The sequence below is a fragment of the Aptenodytes forsteri genome, unplaced genomic scaffold (assembly GCF_000699145.1).
Source record: "Aptenodytes forsteri isolate BGI_AS27 unplaced genomic scaffold, ASM69914v1 Scaffold408, whole genome shotgun sequence".
In the NCBI taxonomy this organism is placed as follows: Eukaryota; Metazoa; Chordata; class Aves; order Sphenisciformes; family Spheniscidae; genus Aptenodytes; species Aptenodytes forsteri.
Window position 1 is genome coordinate 732,694 of NW_008796048.1, and position 24,107 is coordinate 756,800.

Consider the following 24,107-nt stretch of genomic DNA (forward strand, 5'->3'; position numbering starts at 1 on the left):
GGCGGGAGGGGGAACAAAGCGGGGCGGCCGGGGCGATCCGCCGTTCCCAGGAGACCGCTGGCTCCCTCCGCGCCGAAAGCTTTTGTGAAGGCACAGTGAGAGGAGCAGCAGCCCTGCCCGGTGATCCGTGAGCGGGGTTGGCGCGGGGACCTCCCCGCCGTGGCGCTGGCCTGAACAAAGATCCCGGTCCGGGCAGGCACCGCCGTCCCTCTTCTTCCCGGGAGCGGCGGGCTCCCGGCGAGGCGGGCGCTGAAGCGGCCGCCCGGAGTTGCGAATAGAGGCAGCGTCTGCTGGAAGAGCGTCTTCGAGTAGCAGGAGTTACTGGAAGACTTCGCGGTTGTGGAGGAAGTTGCACGGAGAGGCTCAGCTTAAAGCCCAGCTCTGCTTTTGTGCTGTGGCGGAGTCGCGACTGACTTCAACACCAGTAAAGTTGCACTGAGTAACGCTGGAGCCTGGAAGTGATGCAGTTACCAAGCCAGTGAGCGGCTCCGATTCCTCTTGTGTTTTAGAGTACATTGCGTCCTAATTTTTTTTTCCCTTTGGTGAGTATGAAGAATATTATTAGCCTGAGCCCCAAATGTAACTCATCTTTGACAACCTATCTCCACGTTTATAACTTCAAAACAAAACAATTTTGGTAGGACTAAAATTGGTCCCCTTCCTCTCACAATGCTTTAATTGTAGACTACTAATTAATTTTAAATTTTTAGGGAGAATGAGATAACAGAGAAAGGCCAGGTAGTTGCTGTTTAGTATCAGTGACTAGGTACTGTTGGCAAAGAATCATTTATTTAAAATGTCAAGAGGCGGTTAAGGCTGTTCACATCTAAGTAATAATTATATAATGGACTGGAATGCCCCTGATTATTGAACAGCTGTTTTAAGATTGTAGCTTTTTAGGGCTTTGATAACCTTGAAGGAAGATCGATCTAGCTAACTTAGTGTCTGATGTTATTATGTTTGTATGTCACTAATGTACTGGGGGCTTTTAATTCTCTTTCAGGGGATCATAGTTTTAAGTCAAGTGTGATCTAACTTAGAGTTTTACTATGTGGGTATTCAGACTCTGTTACACATGAGAGAAGAGGACTGGGGGAAGTCTTTAGTCATTTTGTCATGGTTTCTTTCAATCTTAGAAGAAGTAAATAGTAGGCCGCTTAAATGAAATTACGGGTTGACTAAAATTCGCTATTATTTGGTTGATCATACATGGTAATCCATGTTTTTTTTAACTGGAAAGCTGTATTTAGAGATTCACAAGATTAAAAAAAAAACGGATAGCATCCTCTTTCGTCACATGGAAAAGACTTGGAAATAATCCCAAGTACTTTTTCAAATGTTTTCTTTAGAATTTCTAGGAACGTAATGTTTGTTGTTCTGTTTTCCTTAGACGAGATGACAAATACTGGGGGGGGGGAGCCTATTTAGACTTTCAGTCACAATGTTAAATCTTTTGCAGCTTTCCTTTCAGTAGTTTACATTTACTCTGTGTAAACTTCCAGAATGATAAATGGCCCAAATAAGAAATACATCTATTTTCCTTCATGTTCCACACGCCTTCAAGTCTGCTTGTGAATATGGAGAATGGACAACAGCTTTGTGGCCTTGGGGGGGAGAGGGAGGAGTGGAAATCTCTCTCATCCAAATGGTCTTGAAAGATAATGTTTTTCAAACCTTCTTTAACAGCAGTAAACCTGGGTTCACTAGTTTACCTTGTATTGAGATTATCTTTAAGATCAGGAACATCTTCAGATTATCTTTAAGATCTCCAGGAATTTGGTGAGATTTGTGAACATGAATTTATAGCTCAAACACAGTGTGTGAAGGTTGTTGAGTTTGACTCAACAAGGAGATGTAAGTTTATCTTATTCTCCAGTTATTCAGCTATCGCTTTTGAAACATCTAGATGATAAAGAGTTACTTTGTGCTCTCGACTGACTGTAGTTTGACAACAGTTGATGCATGACTTCTAGCCTCTGGTATTACAAAACTTGTAGATGGTTTTGCTCTGGTTACAAACATCTGTTGTTGGGTTTTTTTCCCCCTGTTACGGGGATTCTTTGCAGAATCTTCTCAGTTTCCCACTGTCCTGAGTACTAAAAAAACCTGTGCAAAAACTTGTTATTTAAAGTTGACTTTATTTAGTAGTTACTTTACAGGCGATTTTATTTCGATTAATGCTATATGTAAACATAAATTATATTAACAGGGGGGAAAAAAACACCGCAGGAAAAAGTTTGATGGACTGACTTGCCATACCTACACCAAAATTCTTGAAGCCTGGCCTTCTGTCAGTACACTGTTCAGTGTTGGGATTTTCTTTGCCAGCAGTCTAAGGTGAGGGAGAAAAAATGTCCTTCCAGTTAATAGTAACAAAGACATGCTGATTAGTTCCTGCTGATAGCTAAACTGATTATTCAGTGCTGTCAACCATTGTTATCAATTTGTCTGAATGAATTCTGAAATGGTTACAGTTAATCTGCTAAACCATTTAAGATTAAAGTAGATTTTATAAATCTCAACATTGTTCAATTTTTTTGCCTTTTTTTTTTTGCAAGTTCGAGATACAGTGTTAAGCAGATTTATGCCCTACCCCTTCTTCAGTAGTCATAAATACTAGAGGTCTCTAATGTGCATATTCTGTAGAGTGCTTCAAAACAAGGGCTAGTTCGTGGCGTTTCAGCAGTGAAGGCACATTTTGTTTCATCTGTATGTACTAGTCCACCTTGCCCTGAAGGGCAGTGACCTTGATCTGAGAGGATATGAGTGCAGTGGATATGAGTCCAGTGACATTGTATCTTCTCTTCCCTACTTGTTTGATCTCTTTTTACCCAACGGTTGAGGATATGAACACAGTTTGCAAGCAGAAAGCCGTGAACATCTCTCTTTTGGGTTTGAAAGATGCTTGGTTTTGGTACCCTTGAACCACTTGAGTAGGATGATTCTCCTGCATAGGAAGTTAGCTGCAGTTGTGAAATAACAAATGGAGGGCTGCAGCTGCTGGAAGATGGAAGGTGAACGCGCGTCTGCCTTTCTGTTCCCTAAAGCTGCAGCTCTGCTGTCCTGAACAGTTGTCTGTCACCTCTCTACATCTGGGTCTGGTGGAGTGCCAAAGGCAGGGTGACTGCATTGGAGGGGCTCTCAAGGGTTGAATATGCATATTCTGTACTTCAGTGGCCCACACCAGATTCAACAAATAGTTTTTCTCTGTCAGGAATTAAAAAAAAAAAAAAAAGTGCTAAGGAAGTTGCCTCTTGCTTTTAGAAACATTCTGCTTTCCTACAGCTTATTTTTATGGCATATCAGATTGTTTCTGCAACTAAAAGTCTTGAGGAAAGCTAATTAAATTTAACCAAATGTGGAAGTTGTCACTTCTAGGCTGGGGAAATTGTTAACTGACTTGACAAAGATGATCAAAATACTACATTTAATTATGTATGAGTAGGCCAGATTAAAATAAACTTTGTGTAAAATGCGTTTACTCAGGTAACATATATACACACACACCCCTGTAGGCATATGTGCATCTATGCCTTACATTTGTGTATGTCATGCTAAAATGAATATTTTCAGCCATTCTTTTTTTTATTATCAAGTAATGCTGTCTCACAAATTAACTTGATGAAACAGTAGTAATACTCTTTTTTTCTACATGAGAACATAAAATTTTAATTTTAACTCAAAAATACTCCATCACAGCAAGCATGAAAGGTAACATTTTAATTTGATGATTCTGTGGCCCGTGGCATTTCTTCTTAACTTTCTGAGATTATTCCAGGTTATTTCACATGTGTGTATATATAAATATGTAAAAAAACATCTGAATGGATATGTAGAGAGGATGGGGAAGGAGAAGAAATATGTCTTCCAGAAGCTGTTTTCAAAAGCCTAATGCTGTGGTAAATTGCAGTATCTGATCACTTTTTCTAATAGACACTAATAATAATAATGTCTGTCTTAATGCAGATTTTATTGGTGAACTCCCATTAAAATGCAATCTTTGTTCCTCTGTTATTAGGTCTGTAAGTACTGCTTAACTGCGATCTGCCTTCAAAGGTACGATCTGTGAGTAAACCTGACTGATGCATTTAATGATGTTTGGAACTTTTCCAAGCTCGTATGAAATTGCTTAGAAACGTCAAGTGAGTTAACACTTCTTGTCTCTCTGCTTACTACCTGGCATTTGTTAGACTGCCAGCAGTAATAAGGAATGTGAAATTCCATGGGATCAGTGTCTGGATAGAAGTCCTCGTGTATGTCCATACCTTGAGATAGCAACACAGGCCAAAACTGCAGCAGTGAAGACTTCTACCTTTCTTGGTATGCCACAGGAGAGATGGAGACCTGAGTGAAACTGAGCTGTACTGATATTCAAAACTTGAGTTTTAAGGTAGAATCTGAAGGTAGATGAGTGGTGTTAGTTGGACTGCTCACTATCCAGAGCAAATGACTTCAGCAATTCTGGACACAGGGGGGACAATGAAATTCTTCTCTGCTTTCTATACAGCCACTGAATAAGCACTTCTTGTACACAGTTTTGCTTTTTCTGAACATTCTTAGTTTGTTACTTGTGATGTAAAAGGCAGTGACCCCTGTGGATGGATAGGTGTAATGAAAAGTAATCGGAAGTCCTGTGAAACAGTTGGAGAAAAGCAGTCTGTTAGGACTACCTTGCGCTCGTTGGAGTTTTGTTTTAGAGATGTTACTAAATAAAGATACCTATAACAATGAAGGTAAAGTATATTCTTCTCTCTAAATCTATGCAATTGTGATTTTTAAGATGTAGCTTCATCAGCCCGAGCACGGAAGGCACCTTATACAACTCTTGGATAAGTCAGTTGGTACCAGCAGTTATTTTGTGGTTGTTATTGTGGCAAGAAACTTTGAATGAGAATGGGGTTCATCATTGTGAGGAGCTTCTAGTATTGTTGATGTGGGAAGCTTAAGTTCTTTTTGAAGCTTTGCAATGAGATAGAATAATCAATTACAATGAAAACTAGGTTGGTTATGTAAGAATTCACTGTAAAGTACTGTTTTGTTACAGGTGATTTCTTGATGCCATCTGTAGGGTGAAAGTAACCCAAAATGGTGATTAGCATGTTTTCCTATTAGTAGACTCTCTTCATGAGTTGAAAGGAAAGGAGATGGAGTTCAGGTTGTATTTTCAAGCTCAGATCTGGCTTTTCCCTCTTGCGTGGTTAATAGTTTCTGTTACCTTTTGCGTGTTGCTATTGGCATTAAGGAAACCTTCTCTCACATACCTGTCTTCCATTCCTGGCCATGTTTTTCTAGCTTTATTTTAGCTATCTTGAAAGTTATCACTGAGTAAGGGCTGTGAAAGCAAGATCAACAGTAATTGAAACTGCTTACTCCCCATCTATCTACTACTTCTGAAATGACACCTGATGCATTGTTATTCTACAAATATTGTAGATTTTGTGCAAAATACAGTTACACTTAAAATTATTTCAGTTGTTGTATATCCTTTGCAAACTCTTTATTTTTCCACCATTTTCCAAAAACAGCATTTCTTTTTGTCCGAGATTTGTAAGAGGTTAGTGTAGGTCTTTGACCTGAGCTTATAAAATACTGTTATTCAAAGTTAAAAGGAGCTTGAGGACCGTGATTTTGACACCATAGCTTTCATCTAGTGCTTTTTTTAAGAGTATGCCTCAGAGAGGCAAAATGTACTTTTAAATGGCTATGTTACTTTCTTTCTTTTGTTTTTGAATCAATGTCTGTATATTTTACATGTAAGCTGAAATTACTTTTTATGGAAATGCATTTTTTTAATACCAAAAGAACACATCGTATCACTAAACTCTTGATTTGATGCCTAAAATGAAAGAACAGCATGCTTTTAACAGAGGACTCAAATTCAGTATATTTTTATCAGGCGTGTATGTATGGTTCTATGCAATCTTCTCTAGTGCATTTTTTCCATTTAAGTAAATCCATAAAATTATAGGGGAGCCTATACATTACATAAATTTTGTTAGAGCGATGCCCTTCAGTTTGCAGGGGATCAACATTCAGAAGCTGAGAAATAAGACTACCATGATGTAGGTGAAAAAAAAAATAACGGTAGTCTGTAATTGGACAATTGTATGCTCTTTCCTCCTTTGCTGGGTTCAGCCCTTTCTTCTTTGGCTCAATATACTTTTCTAATCACCTACCGCTCTGGTTTTGTTGCCCCACTAATTTTTTGCATCTTAAATGTGCTTCTTGCCATTGCTACTGCCCCTGAGCTTTTCATTTGAGTTCAGCCTTACTCCATCAGTTTTGCCCATCATTTTCCCTTCCACTGTTAAAAGGTCTTAGCTTTTCCACTTCTGTCTTTGCAAGGTCTTTTGGTTCAGCTCCTGCATCCCTGGTGTTTAAGTCCAGCTATTTGGGCATGTTTAGGATGGTATTAAGAAAAATAAAGATGGTCTTCCTAGTTTCTTTAGCATCAGAGAAATGATTGCAACAAGTCCTGCTGTGTTGCCATAGCACTGGCTGAAGTATGCTCATTCATCTTGTGGGAATGTTGCATGTGCAGTGTAGCAATAGGGTAGGAACTTCAAATTATTAGTGTATGCTAAGCACAGATCCAGTTTATGGGGAAAAAATTAAATGCAATGACTAGCAAAGATTTCTTGAGTAAATGCAAACTTTTTTTTCCCAGATCTATGACATGGCTAGATTTGGAAGAGTTGCTTGTGGAAAGCATGTTCTTGATCTCAGTGACCCGCTGCCAAATATCTGCTCTTTGGTGGAAAGCATGAAAATACTGGTGCTTCCAAGTGGTTAGAAAAAAGTGCCTGGGTTTTTTTTTTGGTGGGGTTTTTTTTTTAAACTGTTCTTGGAAATGGCCGAGCCATTTTTGCTGACTGGTATGTAATGCTATCCCTTCCAGCTGCAAAACTATGCATGTGACTAAGGACCCTCAGCAGCGGAAGGCAAGGTCATGGGTTTATGCTGATTTGATTAGTTGCTTGAACCATGTGCACCATGACAATAGTATCTAATCCCTAATTAGTCCCTGTTATTTGTAAATCTCAATTTCACCCAGTTTAGTCACAGACTACTTAGAAGAAACACCTAAGTGCTGAATTGTACATTTTGTGAAAGAATGTTATGTACACTATTTTCTTTCATATTTCTTTGTACTATGTTAATCACTACAGTACTTCAGTGTTTTATCAGCAGTGTATGAAACAACATGACTTAGCCCCTGGCATACATGCATGTTCTCCCTAGGGGGGTGATTGTGGTATAGTGTGTCTTCTGTGGGGAGTCTTGTCGTACACAGGCACACGTGAAACAGCAGCACAGTGCATATTGCCTTCTATTGAAAATACTGTTTTGGAAAGCAAAATGGGGTGGTCTTTTAATTTCTGTGACTATACACTTCTTCATCTCGTATCAGTCTTTGGAAGGTTCTATTCATCCTGTCTCCTGTATAAATGAAGCTGTTTTGTCCTGGGGGAGTTGACCATAGCTCCAACGAGCATTCCTTCTTATGGCTGTTGTGGTCCCAGCTGTGGACTTCTGTAAAGATTAGGTCTGGGATTGTCTTGTATAATTCAGAACGTCTTTGGAAAGCAGTGTCATGAGTGGCAGCCTTACTGAGGAGCTACCCTGCAAAATTGCCTTAGTTCAGTGCATAGGGAAACTGTGTGGCTTTGTCCTCACTGCTTTTGCGTTGTCAAGAGCTGAGAGAGGCTCGAGTAACCTAGTTTGTCCGCTGGCAGAGTGGAAATGGATTTTCTCACAGACTTGAGAAATGTCACTAAAGAGCCATAGGGACACAAGCATAGCTTTAAATTACAGGTTAGATTGATCAGCTGTGAATATACGCTTTGAATCAAATGAGACTGCGCTGTGACAACTAACTCCCCAAAGTGCTTCCCTCCCGTCCCCCTTGCTGAGTAGCAAGTTTAGCTTCATCTAGTTCTTGCTCTGCAAACTGAATTTGCCTAAGCACTGGACCATCTTGGTTGTCAGTGGTCACCCTGAAAGTACTGATAGTATAGAGCTGTCATTTCGCTATACTTTCCTATGTAATTTCATGTGGTCTGATGAGTTAACCTCACTGCTGCTGGCAGATACTGAAAATGCTGGAGAGATAATTGATTTAGATTGACTTCTGGAGGGAATCTGCTGAAATACAGTTTCTCATTGCTGCTTACTGGGTATGAGCCCTTAATATGAGTTCAGGAGACATCCTAAACTTCTGCCACCTATCCTAGTGGAACAAAGTGGTTTATGGTTGACAGTGCAGAAAGATGAGAAATGAAATTTGCCTTCTGTAGATAATTACCCATCAGTGCCAGTAAGGTAGCTGTAGTTCAGTACCAAACTCAAATTTGGCATGTCTAAAAGCTGCTTACTGCTATGCGAGCTTGTAATCAGCTTTTCTTTACCTCTTCATGAGCTTCCTCAGAAAATGGGGCTCAGCCTTGTGTGATAGCATGGTGAGAACTGATGTATACAGGGACACATTCTTCAGTGTGTTTTTGACAAAGAGAAGTAGTATCCCTTTGGTGCTTTAACTGTTTTGGTCAAACATACCTTTTCTGGCTTGTGGAAGTATCAGTCTTTATGTGTATTGTCCCAGTAGTTATGTGGATGCTCATGATTCTGATGAGCAAATCAGCCCTTGCATGTGTGTCATCTTTGGGGCAGGTGTGTCTGTGATGTAAGCGTTTCACAAACCTTGGTGCCTTGTGTTGTCTTAAGTTACCTACTACTTAAGACTGATAAACCGGCTCGCTCTTTCAGATGGTTTCTTGGGATGGGATTTGGAATTTCGTTGAAGTCTCTGATAGCTTTATTATCAGTTGAATTTTAGCACAAGACTTGAGTTTGTCATTCTGTTGCTGCTTCTTTTCCAGTGCTAATGGTTCTTCTGTAACCTATATCCTTATTTTTCTTTATTACTAGGTAAAAACTAATGAGAACTGGTTACTTTGGGAAGGAAAGGAGTATGAAGGCTGGTAGATCAGGGGGCCATCTGCATGACTGGGATTCTGAGATGAAGGGATGCTTGTCCCACGTGCGAGTTTCCCAGTACAGAGAAAGATGGGAAGTTCCTTAATGGATACCTGTTGGTGATACTAACTTTGTTACTATCTTCAGTCTCTCATATGTGTAAATCTGTTGGGTTTTGGGTTTCTTTTGGCTTTGATAATAACTTACTTAAAAGCATTAAATCGGCGCCGTGCTGTTGTTAGAGGTATTAACAGCAAAGTACAAGTATGTTGCCCTTTTTTTCAAGTTGATAGTCTGTCTGGTTTAGTTCTGTGTTGTACTGAAGCTTTTTGGATAGTAACTTTTCTAAGTGGAGCTAGAACACAGTTATTTACTCTTACACATATGAATAACATATGATGAATAAAGTATTCTTCAGTTACTGTTAGTAATTGTAGAATACTAAAGAAACTTGTGGATCAGCATGACTTGTCAAGGCACAGATACATGAAATGGTACTGCTGACATTGCTTGGGTACCCTCTTTTACTGTCCAGTAAACTGAAGTGTTTTAAATGCTACACTAGAGTTCAATCTGATTTGTAGCAGCACTTCAACACGTAACATTCTGTAAAAGACGTGTCCCCCACAGTTTATAGAATATTGTCAAATATGTGAGGTCTTATGAAACGACATCTTTCTTGCTGCCCTGATGTTTTGCCTATGTCTTGCAGGTGCTCTTTTGTTAAACTTCAGTGAGGAACACTGTCTACTCCCTTGACTTAACATGAAAAAGTCTGTATGGCAGGTTTTAAGCCAGTTTATGATTATAAGCTTTATACAGGAAGGAGATTACCTTGTGTGTGTATCCACTGTAAGGTTCTAAATCTTCCTTGAAACCCTTGGCTCTTCAGATGGTCAGACAGGTTACTAATGATAATTGCTGCACCTGAGCCACTGCAGCAGTTCCTCAAGCTGTAATTGCACATTTCCATTGAGTTCTACGTGCCTTCCTTGCTTAGGAGGCAGTTACGATGTTGTCCTGTATACTTCGTGAATGCTGACTGGACATGAGCGTTGAGTGTCTGCAGCTGCTATTCAGTCTGTTATTGTCGAGGTGGCCACAAAAATGAAAGTGCTGAATCTAGCAGGGACATAGCTGTAGCCCCAGCATCTGCAATGTAAGTGTGCTTGTCAGCGTCATGCTGCTAGACTGTGGAAAAAGAAATCCCGAGGAGGCTATACACTGTGTTGTTTCGGGTTTGTTTTCTTCTTCTATGTAGGGAAGGGGAAAGTAGGTGGAAGGCAGTGTACTGTTTAGGATGGTATAACTCTAGCCATTTGGCTCTGACAGTTTTCTCCTGTGACTTTACCTTGCGTTTTCATGGGCTTGGCAGGTAATTTAGGTACTGCTATGTCCTTGAAGGGGGGCAGTTTGACAAGAAAGTCTTAGTTATTGTAGCACCTTGCCACTGCCAAAAGGGGCAATCCCATTTTATGTCTTCCCTCCCCCATTCTGTCACTTGCAATTTCTTTGGCACACGTGTGGCTCTTAGCTGAGTCCGCTCACCATCTCTAGTGGTGAGAAACAGAGCTGCTTTTTTTGGTGGCAGCAAACTGTTAGATTAGATTAGCTCTCTTGGGTAATTGCATCCTTAGAGGGTCTGGAAAGAGTCTTTAAATCAGCAGTGTCTACTTGCCTGAATAGCACTGATTCTTTCCAAGACACTGGATCTACATGAATAGGCTTAAACCACCTATAGAAAAAGGTTTCTCTTTCTATTCCCCAAAGCATAGCACCGGTCTCTTTCTTTCTCTTCATCTTTGTTGGTTCTATGGCATTCCATTTGGGAATGCAGACAAGGTGCAATTTGAGCATACAAAGAGTAAAGATCCTCTTCAAAAGCCCTCTTTTGAGTGTGCCTGTTGGTTCTATTCTCACTAATGTTCTGGGCCATGAGATTTTACTACACAAAGGAGCAAATCCAGGATAAGTGCTTCCAGATCCTCAGTTTAGCCCTCATTTATTGGAGGGCAAACAACATTACTGAATTGTCACTTGAAACAAGTCTACCTTCCAGGCTCTTCAGACAAATTAAAAGTTTTTCCAAATAAAAAGAACTGTGAAGGTTCTTGATGTACTTTTGCAAATATCCAATAGTGTCTTTTGGTTTTTTCTTTTCTTGGAGTTTGTGTTGCATTAGACTTAACAATACAAGTAGGTAAAAAGCTTTTCAAATGTTCAGCTGCCATTGGAAATACTAAGTGTTTCCTCAGCCCATCTCCAAGATGGCACAAGACTTCTGGCAAAAGTTTTCAAAATTTTCAGCAGCGGCTGGACATTTGCCCAGTAATGGTCCAGAGGTTATGGTGAGCCCGTATGGGGAACTCCAGAGGACACTCCGTATTCTGCCACTAATTGCTTAAAAAAATCTCAGTTTTTCTAAATGTGGCTAATTATTGAGATCTATTTTCCGCAAACATGCTTGCTGAGGGAGAATCTTAAAGCTCCTTCCGAGGTTTCTTAAAGACGATCAAAATGCATAGGGCAAAATAGTCCTACTTACTGCTGCCCAAAATTTTGATGTGAGTAAAGGGTGTTATTGTTGTTTTATTAAGCAAATAAACTCTGTACGCGGAATGTATGGCTGACTGTGGTTTCATATTTGAAACTGATGGTTTCTTGAGTTAGTAAAGAAATCAAAACACAATTAAGAGTGCCACAAATCCTTTTTAAAAGAGGAGAAAATATTTTTAATAGAAACAGAACAGTCAAAATAAGTTGCTACTATGAGTATTGATGTAACATGCATCTAAGAAGTTGAATGGTTATTTACAAATGTTTCCTAAGTCCATTAAGGGAACAAGAATAAGCCAGTCTTGGGCATCATTTTGCACTTGCTTACTGAAGATCTTGTTGCATGTGTTCTTGATTTCCACCCTGCTTTCCAACTGAACAAGTATACTTCTGCATAGATAGGGCTCTAGACCGTTACTGTATTGGAGGAAGAGTGTATTTAGCTGTTGCATTTTATTTATAGGGCATAAAGAACGCTTGTAAAGACTTTGTCTTGTAGTTGGTCAAAAAGGAGGCACGTGCTAATTTCATGTGTCACTTATAATTAGGGTACTATAAATTTTCATCCGATGATTTTTCCATGCCTATTTAATTTTAAGATTTTAGTGTAATAGATTTTAGTTCAGTAAGAAATTCAGTTGCATGACTTTGAACAGACCAAGTCTTTCTTTCTGCATGCACAGTGAATTAGTGTTGAAATACATCTGTATTTTTAGGTTATGAATTGTATGAAGTAGTTTGTGTTAACAGAAAAGGTAAATCACACTTATTTTTGTGATCTAGAAAATTTTTGTGTGAATGACACGTCAGTCTGCTTTATGGAGTTGTTTACATCATGAAGCTATGTTCCTTAGACACAGTGACGAATCTATTCCCACGTTCTACAATTAACTCTGTTTAAGCACTTTTGTTGGCAGATGTCTTTGGCATCTGCCTTCCATGAAGACAAGAACAGGAATTTCCTTTGAAGAATAACCTAGAAACTTAAATGTTTAACTCCTGTAAAAATAACGGGGTGGCAGGGTGTACTTGTGGTAATGTCCTTGTTCACTGTTTTCAGTTTAATATACTAGAGTATTCTTGCCTTTATCTCAAATATGAAGTTAAATAAGGTATTCCTCTTACAAAGTAATTCCATTGAAAACTTACAAGCACCAGAAAAGTACCATCTTGGCTGTAATGCTATGCTGTCTTTAGGCATTCTTACAAAGTATTTTATCTATAGAGCTGGGTGTGGGGTTTGATTTTGTTTTTGTCAGCACTAACATAGTATAGTACTTGTTGTTGTCTTGTCAAGTGTCTTGCATGTGTGGGTTGTGGGGTATTTTCTAATATTTCACATCAACAGCTGAATGATCGTAACTAAAACGTGTTGGTCATTAGTCAGTGGAATCTGGTATTTGAAGAATGCTAATATCCAAAGAGTACTTCTACCTGATCGGACACGATTAGCCACGGATATCGACAAATATGATCTTCATGTGAGCTCATACAATTTGGTAACTGGGATAATGACAAAAAAAATTATCTCGCTTCTTTCACTGTCTGTCCCCCAGCCAAGACTACAGATTTCTTGTATGGCATGCGGCTGGAATGACGAAGTCTGAGAAATACTTCCAAATCTTCTTGAAGTTTAAGAGAATCTAAAGGAATATGTCACATCTTGGGACAAATAAGAGTTCTGTTTTCCGTGCTGTCTGCTCCTTCTAAACCACTATGTTTTCTTTTCCTAACTCTGTTTTTAATTTTATAAATTTAACGGTAGTCTTTAGTGTTCACTCTTCTGCCATTCCAATGCCTGTGATGCCCCTTTTAAAGTAGGGGAGAAAATAGTCTTTCCGAAGTTAATTTGTTAAATAGAATGTAAATTTTGATGATGTCTTTTATTTTATAAATATTTCTATTTCAGTAGTATTAAATTGCTCTGCTGTGTTGTGTGAAATGCAGTGTCAAGTTGGCAGAAAGGTGTGCTGTGCAAAGTGATCTGTGAAATGCATTAGCGGCACTCAGTATCTGTTTAAATAGGTTTGTAGGAAGAACGATGTACACCGCATAAATGTTTTCAGTTGCTGCACATCTTGGATTTACTGATATTCTGTCAAAATTTTAGGATCTCTGTTTTTCTAATTATTGTAACTGCAAGAATTTCTGGGATGTCTTTGTATCTAGAAAGAGTACAATGGAGAAAAGGTTACTTTTTCTGGGGAAAAACAAATCTAAAGAGCTTCTATGGGTTCTGTTTCTGCAATCTGCCTTAGTGAACTCAAGACTTCTGTTACAATAAGCATGAACTCTACAGCGACTGATTAAGTTACAATTTGGTATCTAGATTGTGTCTATTTAAAATGTTTTCTGTGGATGAATGCAGAGTGCAGAGTTCTTGAGCTTGTCTTTAAATAGTCTCAGCTGTGATGCGTCCTGGGACTTCTAGGGTTGAGAGGGGTTTGAGCACAGCTTATGGATTTTTCTGCTTCTGTAAAGCATTGCTGAGGTTTGTTAAGATGTAGAACAGAAGGAATGTTCTTATGTTTTATATATAAAAGCATGTATACCACACACCACCACATGATTTAAACTTTTTGGGACCAAAGCCACTTAAAAGTCCTCTTGCGAATCAGAGTGAAAACAACAGACTTTGATCTTATATTTTAAGTTCAAATGTGTTTTTGGCGGTCTTACCTGTCCTAATTTGATGCAGATTTGCTTGTTTAAGGCACTAAATTTTAAAGTAGCAGTTTGGCTTTTGTTGGGTTTCATCTTGCCTAGCCTGCAAAGGATAATAAGTGGTTGTTCTACTAACAGAACTTGTATACAACTTTCAGCATTCACTGCAACACAGTCTGTATTAATATTAGTGCTAGTAACTGCTCTACAGTTGATGGCATTTATCCTAATAATATGTCTTTAAGTCATTTTTGTATCAAAATAGGATAGCAGTGTAGGGGGAAAATTTCCTTATAGCTAGGTTTTTGTTTCCTTCTCCCTTCCTTTTCCCCCACCCTCAGTTGACTTGATCCACATGTTCCTTTTGAGGGATTAAAAAGTAGTTTCTAATGAGAACATTGAAACCATTTAGCATTCTAATTACAGATTTCTAATTAGTTTCACAGTTTTGATCATTTCTTTAATGAACTGTCTGTGTTCGAGACTCACAGATCAGAGTCCTGCTTTCTTGGATTGCCTAAGAAAACGAGAAGTGTGTTGTGTGATGGGTATCTGTGGGAGCGTTTTTTTTTCTCCGTAAAAAGAAATGATCATTAAAACACTTCCTGCTGCCAAGATCAAGCAATAAAGACTTGATAAGAAGATAAGTTTTGGGAGGCAAATTCTCTCTCTCCCCCTCCTGGATATCCAGGTGGTAAAGGGAAACCAAGGTAGTTTGTAAGTGAAATAGGAGGAAGTTTAGTTGAGGAATGTGATTGTGGCTCTGAGCTCTGTCCTGCTGCTTTTTCTAGCAAAGGCATTAAAGAGTAAGGGGTTTGAAACCTCGGCCAGTTTGCTTCAGGTTTGAATGCTTAAGTAGTAAATCTTGGTAATTTCTGATTTCTTTAGTTTTTTGTGAAGATTTAATTTGTCCTTTTAAATAATAATTTTTTTTAAAGCTTTATATAGTTCTGAAGAAAACTGCTGGTCCCTCTAGGGCTGTTGGGTTGGAGCTTTAAATGCTTATCTCATCTCTGCTGTGGCTACAGGAGTTTGAAATGCAGGAGATTCAGTCCTTGGCATAGATACTTTTTTTTCCAAGTGTGTTTCATTCTGGATGTAGTAGGTAAGCCTCCAAAGAACATACTCTTGATGTTCCTTATGCAAGATCAAATTCTTTCAACCTATATGATGTGGATCACAAGGAATATTCTCTATTCGTGTTATTCTTATTTCATACTGCTCCTTTGGAGAACAGTTAAAAGGTGCATCCTCCCCATTCATGATACTCCACTGCACCTGTGCTTGTGACATGTCCCTTGTTTGATGATGTAACTTTCCCTGCATTTTTTTCCTGAGTGCCAATAGTTCTAATTGTATGACAAAAGAAAGAAGCAAGCAAATGTAAGCTGCTTTTGTTTTTCTCACTTGCCACTACTGCGGTGATGCTAGGTGTGGAAAGCAACTAACTCTTCTGGTGCTTGTGTGTTTAATTTTGTTGCTTCAACCATTTGTGAAGGGCAATTTGCAGTTGTTACTGCAGTGTTACGTGGGCTGGGTTGCATAGAAACTTAGCAATACATTTAACTTTTAAAAATAAAAGCACCATTGATGATCTTAAAACACTGCAAAAACTTCACATTTGTTGAACAAAAACAATTTTCAAGTTGGAAGCATCAGTTGCTAGACAGCATTAACGATGCTCATAAATTGCAAACAGATTGTGTAAATGATCCATATCTAACTCTTAATGTCACTTGTTTCTACTCTACAAAGGTATAATGAAATGGCGAGCACTCATTAAATCTGTAGTGGTCACTTTTATTTTCAAGTTGCAATCTAAATGAACTGGGTAAACTGTTTCTATGTTTTCCAGACTACATTTTGTAAGAAGATGAAGAACAGAAAGCAATGTGTTCAAGATACTGAGGGTCAGAAGCATGAAGGCATGGAAGGTAAAGTCTGTGTGTGTGGAAATATTCAAGTATATTATTCGGGTTCAAGCTGTGAAGGTCAGATTTTACATTTGCTCTCTCAATTAGTATGCTGCTTGTTTTGAAAGAAGTTATGTAAACATAACCACTATCTGAGCATAGTATTTTTATTTGGCCTGTGGGGTCCCCAAATCCTTTCCTGTCTCTTCTGTTTTTTACTTGCTGACTTCTAGTAGCAGAACAAAAATGGAGCTAGCAATTGTTATTCAGAAAAATAATTTAAAATTATTTGAAGAAAAGTTCTTGTATTTTTATATTCTGAAAACAATTTCTAACTTTAACAAAATTGGGAGCATTTTTTATTCAATGTACATGATTAGGTAAACATTTGAGGATGTTCAGCTTAAAGTAGTTCTAAGACTGGAAAACTAAAATAAAGGTAGACCATGTGTATATAAGATAATGAATATAGAATATGCTGGTCTAATTGATTTCATAGAGAGAGAGTGCAAACATCTGAGGAGAAAGACATTGCTCTCCCAAGTTCTAAATGACTGCACGGCCAATAGGAAACACTGTGTGATGCTTTCCTTATTTAACTAGCACTAGAGCTAACTTCCCTTTGTTTTAATGGCAAATATTGGTACAGTAGTCTATGAAATATGTCGCGTAGTATTTTTGACCTGAAATACATTCTTCTGACTACTCCTCTGGCCAGCGTCTTGACTGCATCAGACCTGAAAACTTGATTAATTTGCTTTTAACTACAGAAAATTGTATCTTACTGCCTTATTATTCAAAACCAGAAGGACTTTGTTTCAAAAACTGTCAAAAATTCTAAGTGTCAATGTTAATAATGCCAGGTGAAGAAAATGAAGAAAGCTGTTCCTGTTCTACTTTATTATGTGACGGTGACACATGCCCCATCTGTCTGAACTGCATTCTAGAACAGGAGATTGGTTTTCCTGAGAACTGCAGTCATACCTTCTGCATGACTTGTATTCTTAAATGGGCTGAGGTAAGACTGAGAACCAAGGTGTGTGTTTATTTTTCAGTAAAATCTATTGCATCTAATACCTACAGATTTTTTTAAAGAAAATAAGTTATGCATTCTGACTTTGCACAGAAGTGTTTCAATGACCAGTTTATAAATAAAGTACTTTGTGTTTTCTTTCACTGGACATCTTGACTTACTAATGGTTACTAGAGATTAGGGATCAGTAAAAAAAATGGTATTGGCTGTTTGGAAGATCAGACAGTATTATGTACATGTCATAATATTTCAGTGTCATTAGCTTAATCTTATTTTGTTATCCCTTATGCTTTGTCATACTGTCAACTCTCAGGGCTGGGACCAATATGTTTTCATGTTAGTCTACAAAATGAATCTGATAAAACCTTAGTTTTCTAACTCTAAAGAGAATTCAACTAAAAGGTTAAGTGCTATTCTGAATTAAAAATTTTCATTTTAATTATGGCTATTATTTGATCTATGTCAATACCTTTGTAGATAGTTCTGGAACCTTAAAGAAAAATGACTTGTTGAACAAATTCTTGATGATCTTGTTCTGTTTAGTCCCTTTTTCCTCACATATGTCCTGTAATCATTACATTAAGTCTTTGATATCTTTACCTTTCCTGTAACTTTTTCAATTGTCAATATAAAACACCAAATTAGAATTCCATGATACTGTATTGGGGGGGATGCTCAAATGAGATGCTGCTTCTTGTGCTGCTTCTGTGCACTTGAACTGGTTGCTCGTTGTAGTAGAGACCACTACTTGATTTCTTTGCAATAACTTTCTTTTGAAGTAAATGATGATTTTGGTTTCAGTATATCCTTTAGAAGGTTGGTATCACTTGTATGTATGTCTATAAACAATATGCTTATTTATGTATTATTTTTTATTTACTATATTTTTAACCTTAATTTTTGTGTTATTTATTACTGAAGGCAGACAATAACATAAATCACTTCTTTCTGAAGATTTTGTATGAACTTCAGAGTATTAAAAAAGGTTGTTAGATGAAACTTGCTTTAGATTCACAAACCAGATAATAAACTAAGTCTCCAGTTGCCAGATTTTCTCTTCTGCAAATGATTAATTGCAGTGCTTTTATTTATAAGGGAACAGGAAATTCTCATCCACAATTTTATCCTGGCTTCCTTAGCTGGTTGTTACAATGGTAGCTGAAAGGCAATAAATAGTGACATGCACAGGGAAGCAGTACAGTAGATGGACGGCTTGCTGCTCGATTTGAGTTTGTTCACATTGTCTAACAGATGCTTTTAAGCCCAATGAGGAAGGGAAATTTTCTTGTTTTAATGAGGCAAATGAATGATACGACATTTTTCTTGTCATGTCAATTTGGGTTTTTTGGCACAAAGCAACTTCTGCTCTTAAAAGAGTTTATAGGTGAAGTAGATGTGATGCCATAAAAATGGTAGGGGGTTGTTTATAAAGCTATGTAAGGCTTCTGCTTCTTTCCATTAGTGACATCTGATGGGTAAAACCAGCCAGCCTTCCTTTTCTGAGGATACTTGACAGTTGGACCTGTTGAGTTCATGAAACTCCATTGCCTAATCTAGTAGTTTTAATTAAAAGTAAAGGGTGGAAAAAAAGTGTTGAAAACTGGCTGACAGATGTTCGGAGGCTTCAGCTGTGAGAAGCAGATGAGGTTTTATAGCTTGGAATGATAGAAACATATTATAAGCACGTGGCCATTTGAAGCATGCTGATGCCATGTGGTTTGTGTGTCCACTATTAATATTTAGTAAGTAAAAGGTTTTGTTCTTTTTTGGGAAGTGTTGCATAAGGTTTAGCTTTCTCTGCTAGTTCTTGGTCGATCATAACTAACAAAAACTAAATAATTGACAAGTAGTGAAATTTAAGTCACTCTGAAAAATGAAGACATAAAATTATCTGCTCTTTAAAAAAATATGCTACCAGATTCTGTCTAAAGATTAAGTATTTTTATTGGGTATAAATAAATTGGTTTTAAAAACACTGTTTTCCTGTTTAAGCACTGGAGAATAACAAAATTGAGAATATTATTGAGAAAAATCTTAAAAAAAACCAAACCACCACCATAATGTTCACATTACTTGAAGTGCTCTGTTTTGTATCTGCAGTTATGCTCCATACACTGAAAGGCTTTGCCAGCAGTCTGTGTTGAAGTTGGATATTTCCTCTATCTTTGTGTTGCATCTGGACTTTAAAATATAACAGGAGTAACTACTTCTTTAAACTATTGTTTTCAAATTGTACATAATCCTTGTTCTTCTGAGAGTTTATGGCTTTTATATATAACTGTGTAGATTCTAATTAAAACCAGGGTAGTTTAGGCAGACGGTAGGAGTTTGTTTACCATTCTGCTCCCGCTTCTATCTATGGGAGACTTTCAACATTGCAACTGCAGTTAAGTGTCCTGTACCAGCAGGTTTTCTGTGTGCAAGCAGCAGCCATAACACTTTGAAGATCTCGCTTTTTAAGAAGAGAGAGAGAGAGATAATATAGATAGACATAACACTTAAAAGCAATTTTTACATACTGCTTTAAGTATCTTCTGGTTCATTCCATGAAGGGCTAAAAAGGGATAGGAAATTTGCCACAGAACATCTAGTATATTAGATCCTGATGGCTAAATCTGAGCATTTAGTTTCAGAATTATGTAGCATTGCAGTTGAGTCAGTGCTGTATTTTCTTTCCCTTTGAGGAAGGGTGTCCAACTCCTAAAAGAAAAATGAGGGAGAGACCAGAATCCCCACTAAGAAACTAGTCTTCAGATTAACTTTTTTTTAAAATGTCCCTTAAATTGGTCTACTCTCTTTGGCTATGTTTACTGTAGTTAATTGCAGCACCTGAGAGCATCGTTGTGCACTAAATTCAGTTGCCTACGCTATTAAACTCTCCTATACTATTAGATTGTCACTTTGTGTGCCTTTGGCCATGCTAACCAGTGCTCTCCCAAGAATTGCTGGGCAGCACTGGGCAGGCAGACTGTTGGGGACTGTTTTCAGTAGGCATGCAAAGATTAACATAAATGTCATTCATCCTGTGCTAGCTCTGAACTGCTTCTGTAAACCGACATTGTGTAATTTACCAACGGAGCCTTTCAAGCTTGAGACTTTGTATTTCAGTGGGGCTATGTTGGAAGATCATTAGAAGTAAAAGGCACTAAATCTGGAGCTGAGGCTATTGGACGCACCCTTCAGTGGGAGTCCTGAAGGATAGCGTAAGTGAAGGGTTGCTTTCAGTATAAAGAACATGTACATGATAACGTTATTCTGCCCACATAACAAAGAGGGAGCTTTGGCTATTGCTCTCTGTGTAGGAAAAAAGGAGGGGGAGGGGACCAACAACAAAAACCACAAAAAACCACTATCTAGAGTCTTCAAACACCATTGGTACTGTTGTGTTACACCAAGGGAAGTAATTACATTATGTGTTTCTCTTGTCTGTAATACCACTAGTAGATTAAAACTAGTTGGATCAAAACTAAAATTTTTAATGTTGTTTTTCTGGTACGCTTGTATTTTGTATTTCAGTTGGTAAGCACCTATGTTCTAGCTTATAATAATCAGTTCTGGAAGCATTTAAGTAAAGCTAATGTGGAGGGAGGCAACTAGGTATCTATGGCAAGCAGATATGCAAAGTAGCCAAAACCACCTCAGCTAAGACAACTGCTTTAGCAGCAATAGTATCTTGCCTGCCTGCATTAGAGGAAAACTCTACTTTTTTGTATTCTTGTCAAAGAAAACAATCTTAAATTAGAGGAGATAAATATTTACTCTGCTTTACTGTAAGCTTTTTAACTTCCCTTCTGTTTTTCAGAGTGCTAATAAATATACTGGAGATTTCTATCCTTGCTCTTCCATTAATTTCTCTTATGAACCATCATGAGAGAAGAGTGCTAAAGAAAAGATTGTGTGTTGTCTGCATTATCACAATGATTGTGTAAGAGACATTGATTTCAGTGGCCCTCCCCTACTAGCTTATATCTTTCAGTTTCTGCACCTGGTTTCCCTCATTCAATTTTCCTCATCTGGAGGGTTTGAAAGTGGAGTACGTTCAGCTGTAAATCCTCCAAAGCATTGGGGCATATTCAGGTAGGCCCTGTGCAGTATCGGTGGTTGACTTAATAAAACAAAGCAGTTGGCACAAAGAGCTGTCCTACATTATGCTTCTAGCAGGTGTTCTGTTCTTAGAATAGTTGTTTCCTTTGTGCTAGTATAAGGTTTGGATCATTGATTATGTAGAGTATACTGCACATGTATATTCTTCTGAGGGTAAAGAGAGTTACCTATATGGTAAGTGGAATTCGTAATGTGTATTCTTTCTGATCTGGATTTATTTTGTCCTAAAGGATATAGGAAGGAATCAGCTTATGTGGCCACAAGTTCCACAGTGATCTGCAGTACAGAGCACTGTGGGCAGGATTAAGATTACATTCACAAACCAAATATGCAGTGCGTTCAAAGAAACACTAAACTTAAAAACCAAAACAACAGTAAAAAAACCTTCTTGTTTAAGTGTGTCCAAGGTAATGCATACATAGACAATGCATCTGAGAACTGCTGCATGGAAAACTGTATTAATCAAATTCTTTCAGAAAATCTAGACTTCAAGATACCTTTTTTTCAAACTACATGTTTGTTTTTGTGGTATGCAGTTGTTCTTGGTATATTTCCCTGCTTAAGCAGGCTGGTTGGACAAGATGACCTCCAGAGGTCCCTTCCAACCTTAACCATTTTGTGTTTCTGTGATTTATCAACTGCATTCATGCAGCAACTTATGAATGTTAAAATGGTTAAAGTGCAGTGCAAAAGTGTATGTGAGTGTTTTTGAGTTTGACTTAAATTCTTCCAATAATATAGTGTCAAAGGAAGTACAATGACACATACAGTAGCTTTCTTATCATAGAATTCACAGATCCTTACAAATAATGAATCGTTTCATCCTTTCCTAAAGACAGCCACCATTCCATTAGAACTTGTCAACACTTTATGGCAATTTTGGATTGGAAGTTAAGGACGAGCCAAACAAGTGATATAGGTAGAGAGAAGGCAGCTGTTTAGAATTGTAACTAGGTTGTCCGATTAGCTGTTGAGATTAGAATCTCTGTTCTTATGCACTCTGTATCTTTACTATTCATGAATGATATTTAAAAAAAAAAAAACCTCATGTCAGAAATAGTGCTTTCCTAAAGCATACAAAAACTTTAAATGTACTTGCTTTTAAGTAGACTGAAAAAAAAAGTCATCCTGAGTTTTTACATGCTTCTAGAAAACAGTACATTTTCTGATGTCTTCCTCCTTTTCTTTCATCAAAATGTGGAGAGGTGTTTCTCACTACGTGTGTTGTTACAGTCTCCCTTTACACTGAAGTTGGAGGCAGAATTGTGGGCTTTTTAGTGTACTGTTATTACTAGGTGGAGTAAAATATACAGACATTACTTTTACAATCTAAACCTCACCTTTAAGCCTGAATTTAGTTATGAGAATCTGGTGTTATTTGTGTTGCTTAACAGGTTCTCTAATAAAGAAGCAGTAAAGAGTGCAGGATCATGTTTCTTTTTGGATCAGCTTTTCAATACAGCAGTTGAAGAACAGACTTTGTTATGGGCCACTTGAAGAAAAAAAAAATTATAGGGGAAGGGATTTACTGCAGCAATTTTAATTCCATACGTCTTGTTAGTACTTGTTATGAAACCTCATAACATGGAACTTGATGAGATGGGGATATCTGCCAAAGTTATTTTATCAGCCAAATATGTTTTGGGGTTAGCCTGCACCTATTTGTATAGCTTCCTGAAAATTCCTAGCTGGAATATAGTAACTGCTTCAGTCTTTTGTCTACCTCGCTTTGTTCAAATGCTGTTTGAAGTGACGCAGTTAAAGTAAGGGACACTTACTCCTTGAGTTTAGAGATCGCAGTTTTGTGTGCTGCAGCAGTTACAGGAATATTGAACACTAAGTTATGCCTGTGGAGCTAAAGCAAGATTTTTCTAGAGGGTCATCAAAACCAAATAAAATACTATGAAATGAGTGTTTGGAAAACTTAGGAACACACACACATATGCTTATGGATAGCTTTTCAGGGGTTGCAGACTTCATGAATGCTTACATATTTTATGAAGAGAATTCTGGAAATTACAGGATAGGTGAAAGAATGAATCACTGCAGTTACCAGTTTTAACATGGAAACTATGAGTAGTTCTGTGTGAAGAGTAAAACAATCGAAGACATTTTGAAATGTGCTGAGTTACTATTCTGCGTCTTTCGAAGAAAAGCAAAGCAACTCACAAATACCAGCTGTGAGGTTCTAATGATTTTGATGATTACATTAAATACTACATGTTCTGGTTTTTAAACAGCTATATTAAAGGAAGATATTTTATGAAGCTGTGGTTCTTCTAAGGTTGTGAGACATCCCACACCCCTCCTCCCTTGTGTACAATAGAAGTGATAGCTGCTGCTTCTTGGACTCATTCCATCTCAATGGCTTTTTTCTTGTTTTAAATGTTTTTTCCCCCAAAAGGACAGTGTACATTCACTATTACTTATGATGCTACCTGAACAGAAACCTCAGAAGAGAGGAATTGCTAACTTGCCTTGAATGAAAGAAGACTCAACACCTTTGGTTACTGAACCATCTTTTCAAAAAAGATGAGAGAGATGAGTAAAAGGCCACTACTCCTCATGGTTGCTGCTTGTAAAAATGTAGTCAACTTTTTTTTTTACCCTCACTCCCTTCTATAGCAGCACAAATTCAGTCTTGCTGTTGGGAAAAAGGACAGGGGAAAATTTTTTTTTTCTTCCATTTCCACTTAAAAGGCTTGTTCTTATATGTTAGCAGACAGATGAGAGCTGATGCATGTTTAGATAAGTGTTGTATAGGTGAAGTAACCTCTAGCTTTCCTCAGGGCTACCCAACAATTGTACTGCGCTGAGCGGCGTGGGGGTGCACATGGGACTGTCCTGTCTTTACTAGAATT

At 37.9% G+C, this 24,107-nt stretch overlaps 1 protein-coding gene across 2 annotated transcripts in view; it reads left to right on the forward strand.

Annotated features, from left to right (window-relative positions):
- Nucleotides 1-264: 264 nt before the first annotated feature.
- The window catches only part of SCAF11 (SR-related CTD associated factor 11), a 48,430-nt gene continuing 24,587 nt past the window's right edge, over nucleotides 265-24,107 (forward strand). For both annotated transcript variants that reach the window (XM_009286206.2, XM_009286207.2), the window contains exons 1-3: nucleotides 265-542; nucleotides 16,052-16,130; nucleotides 16,973-17,127. In XM_009286206.2, coding sequence (XP_009284481.1) covers nucleotides 16,070-16,130; nucleotides 16,973-17,127 — 216 coding nt within the window. In that variant the 5' untranslated portion in view covers nucleotides 265-542; nucleotides 16,052-16,069. The remainder of the gene's footprint in view (nucleotides 543-16,051; nucleotides 16,131-16,972; nucleotides 17,128-24,107) is intronic.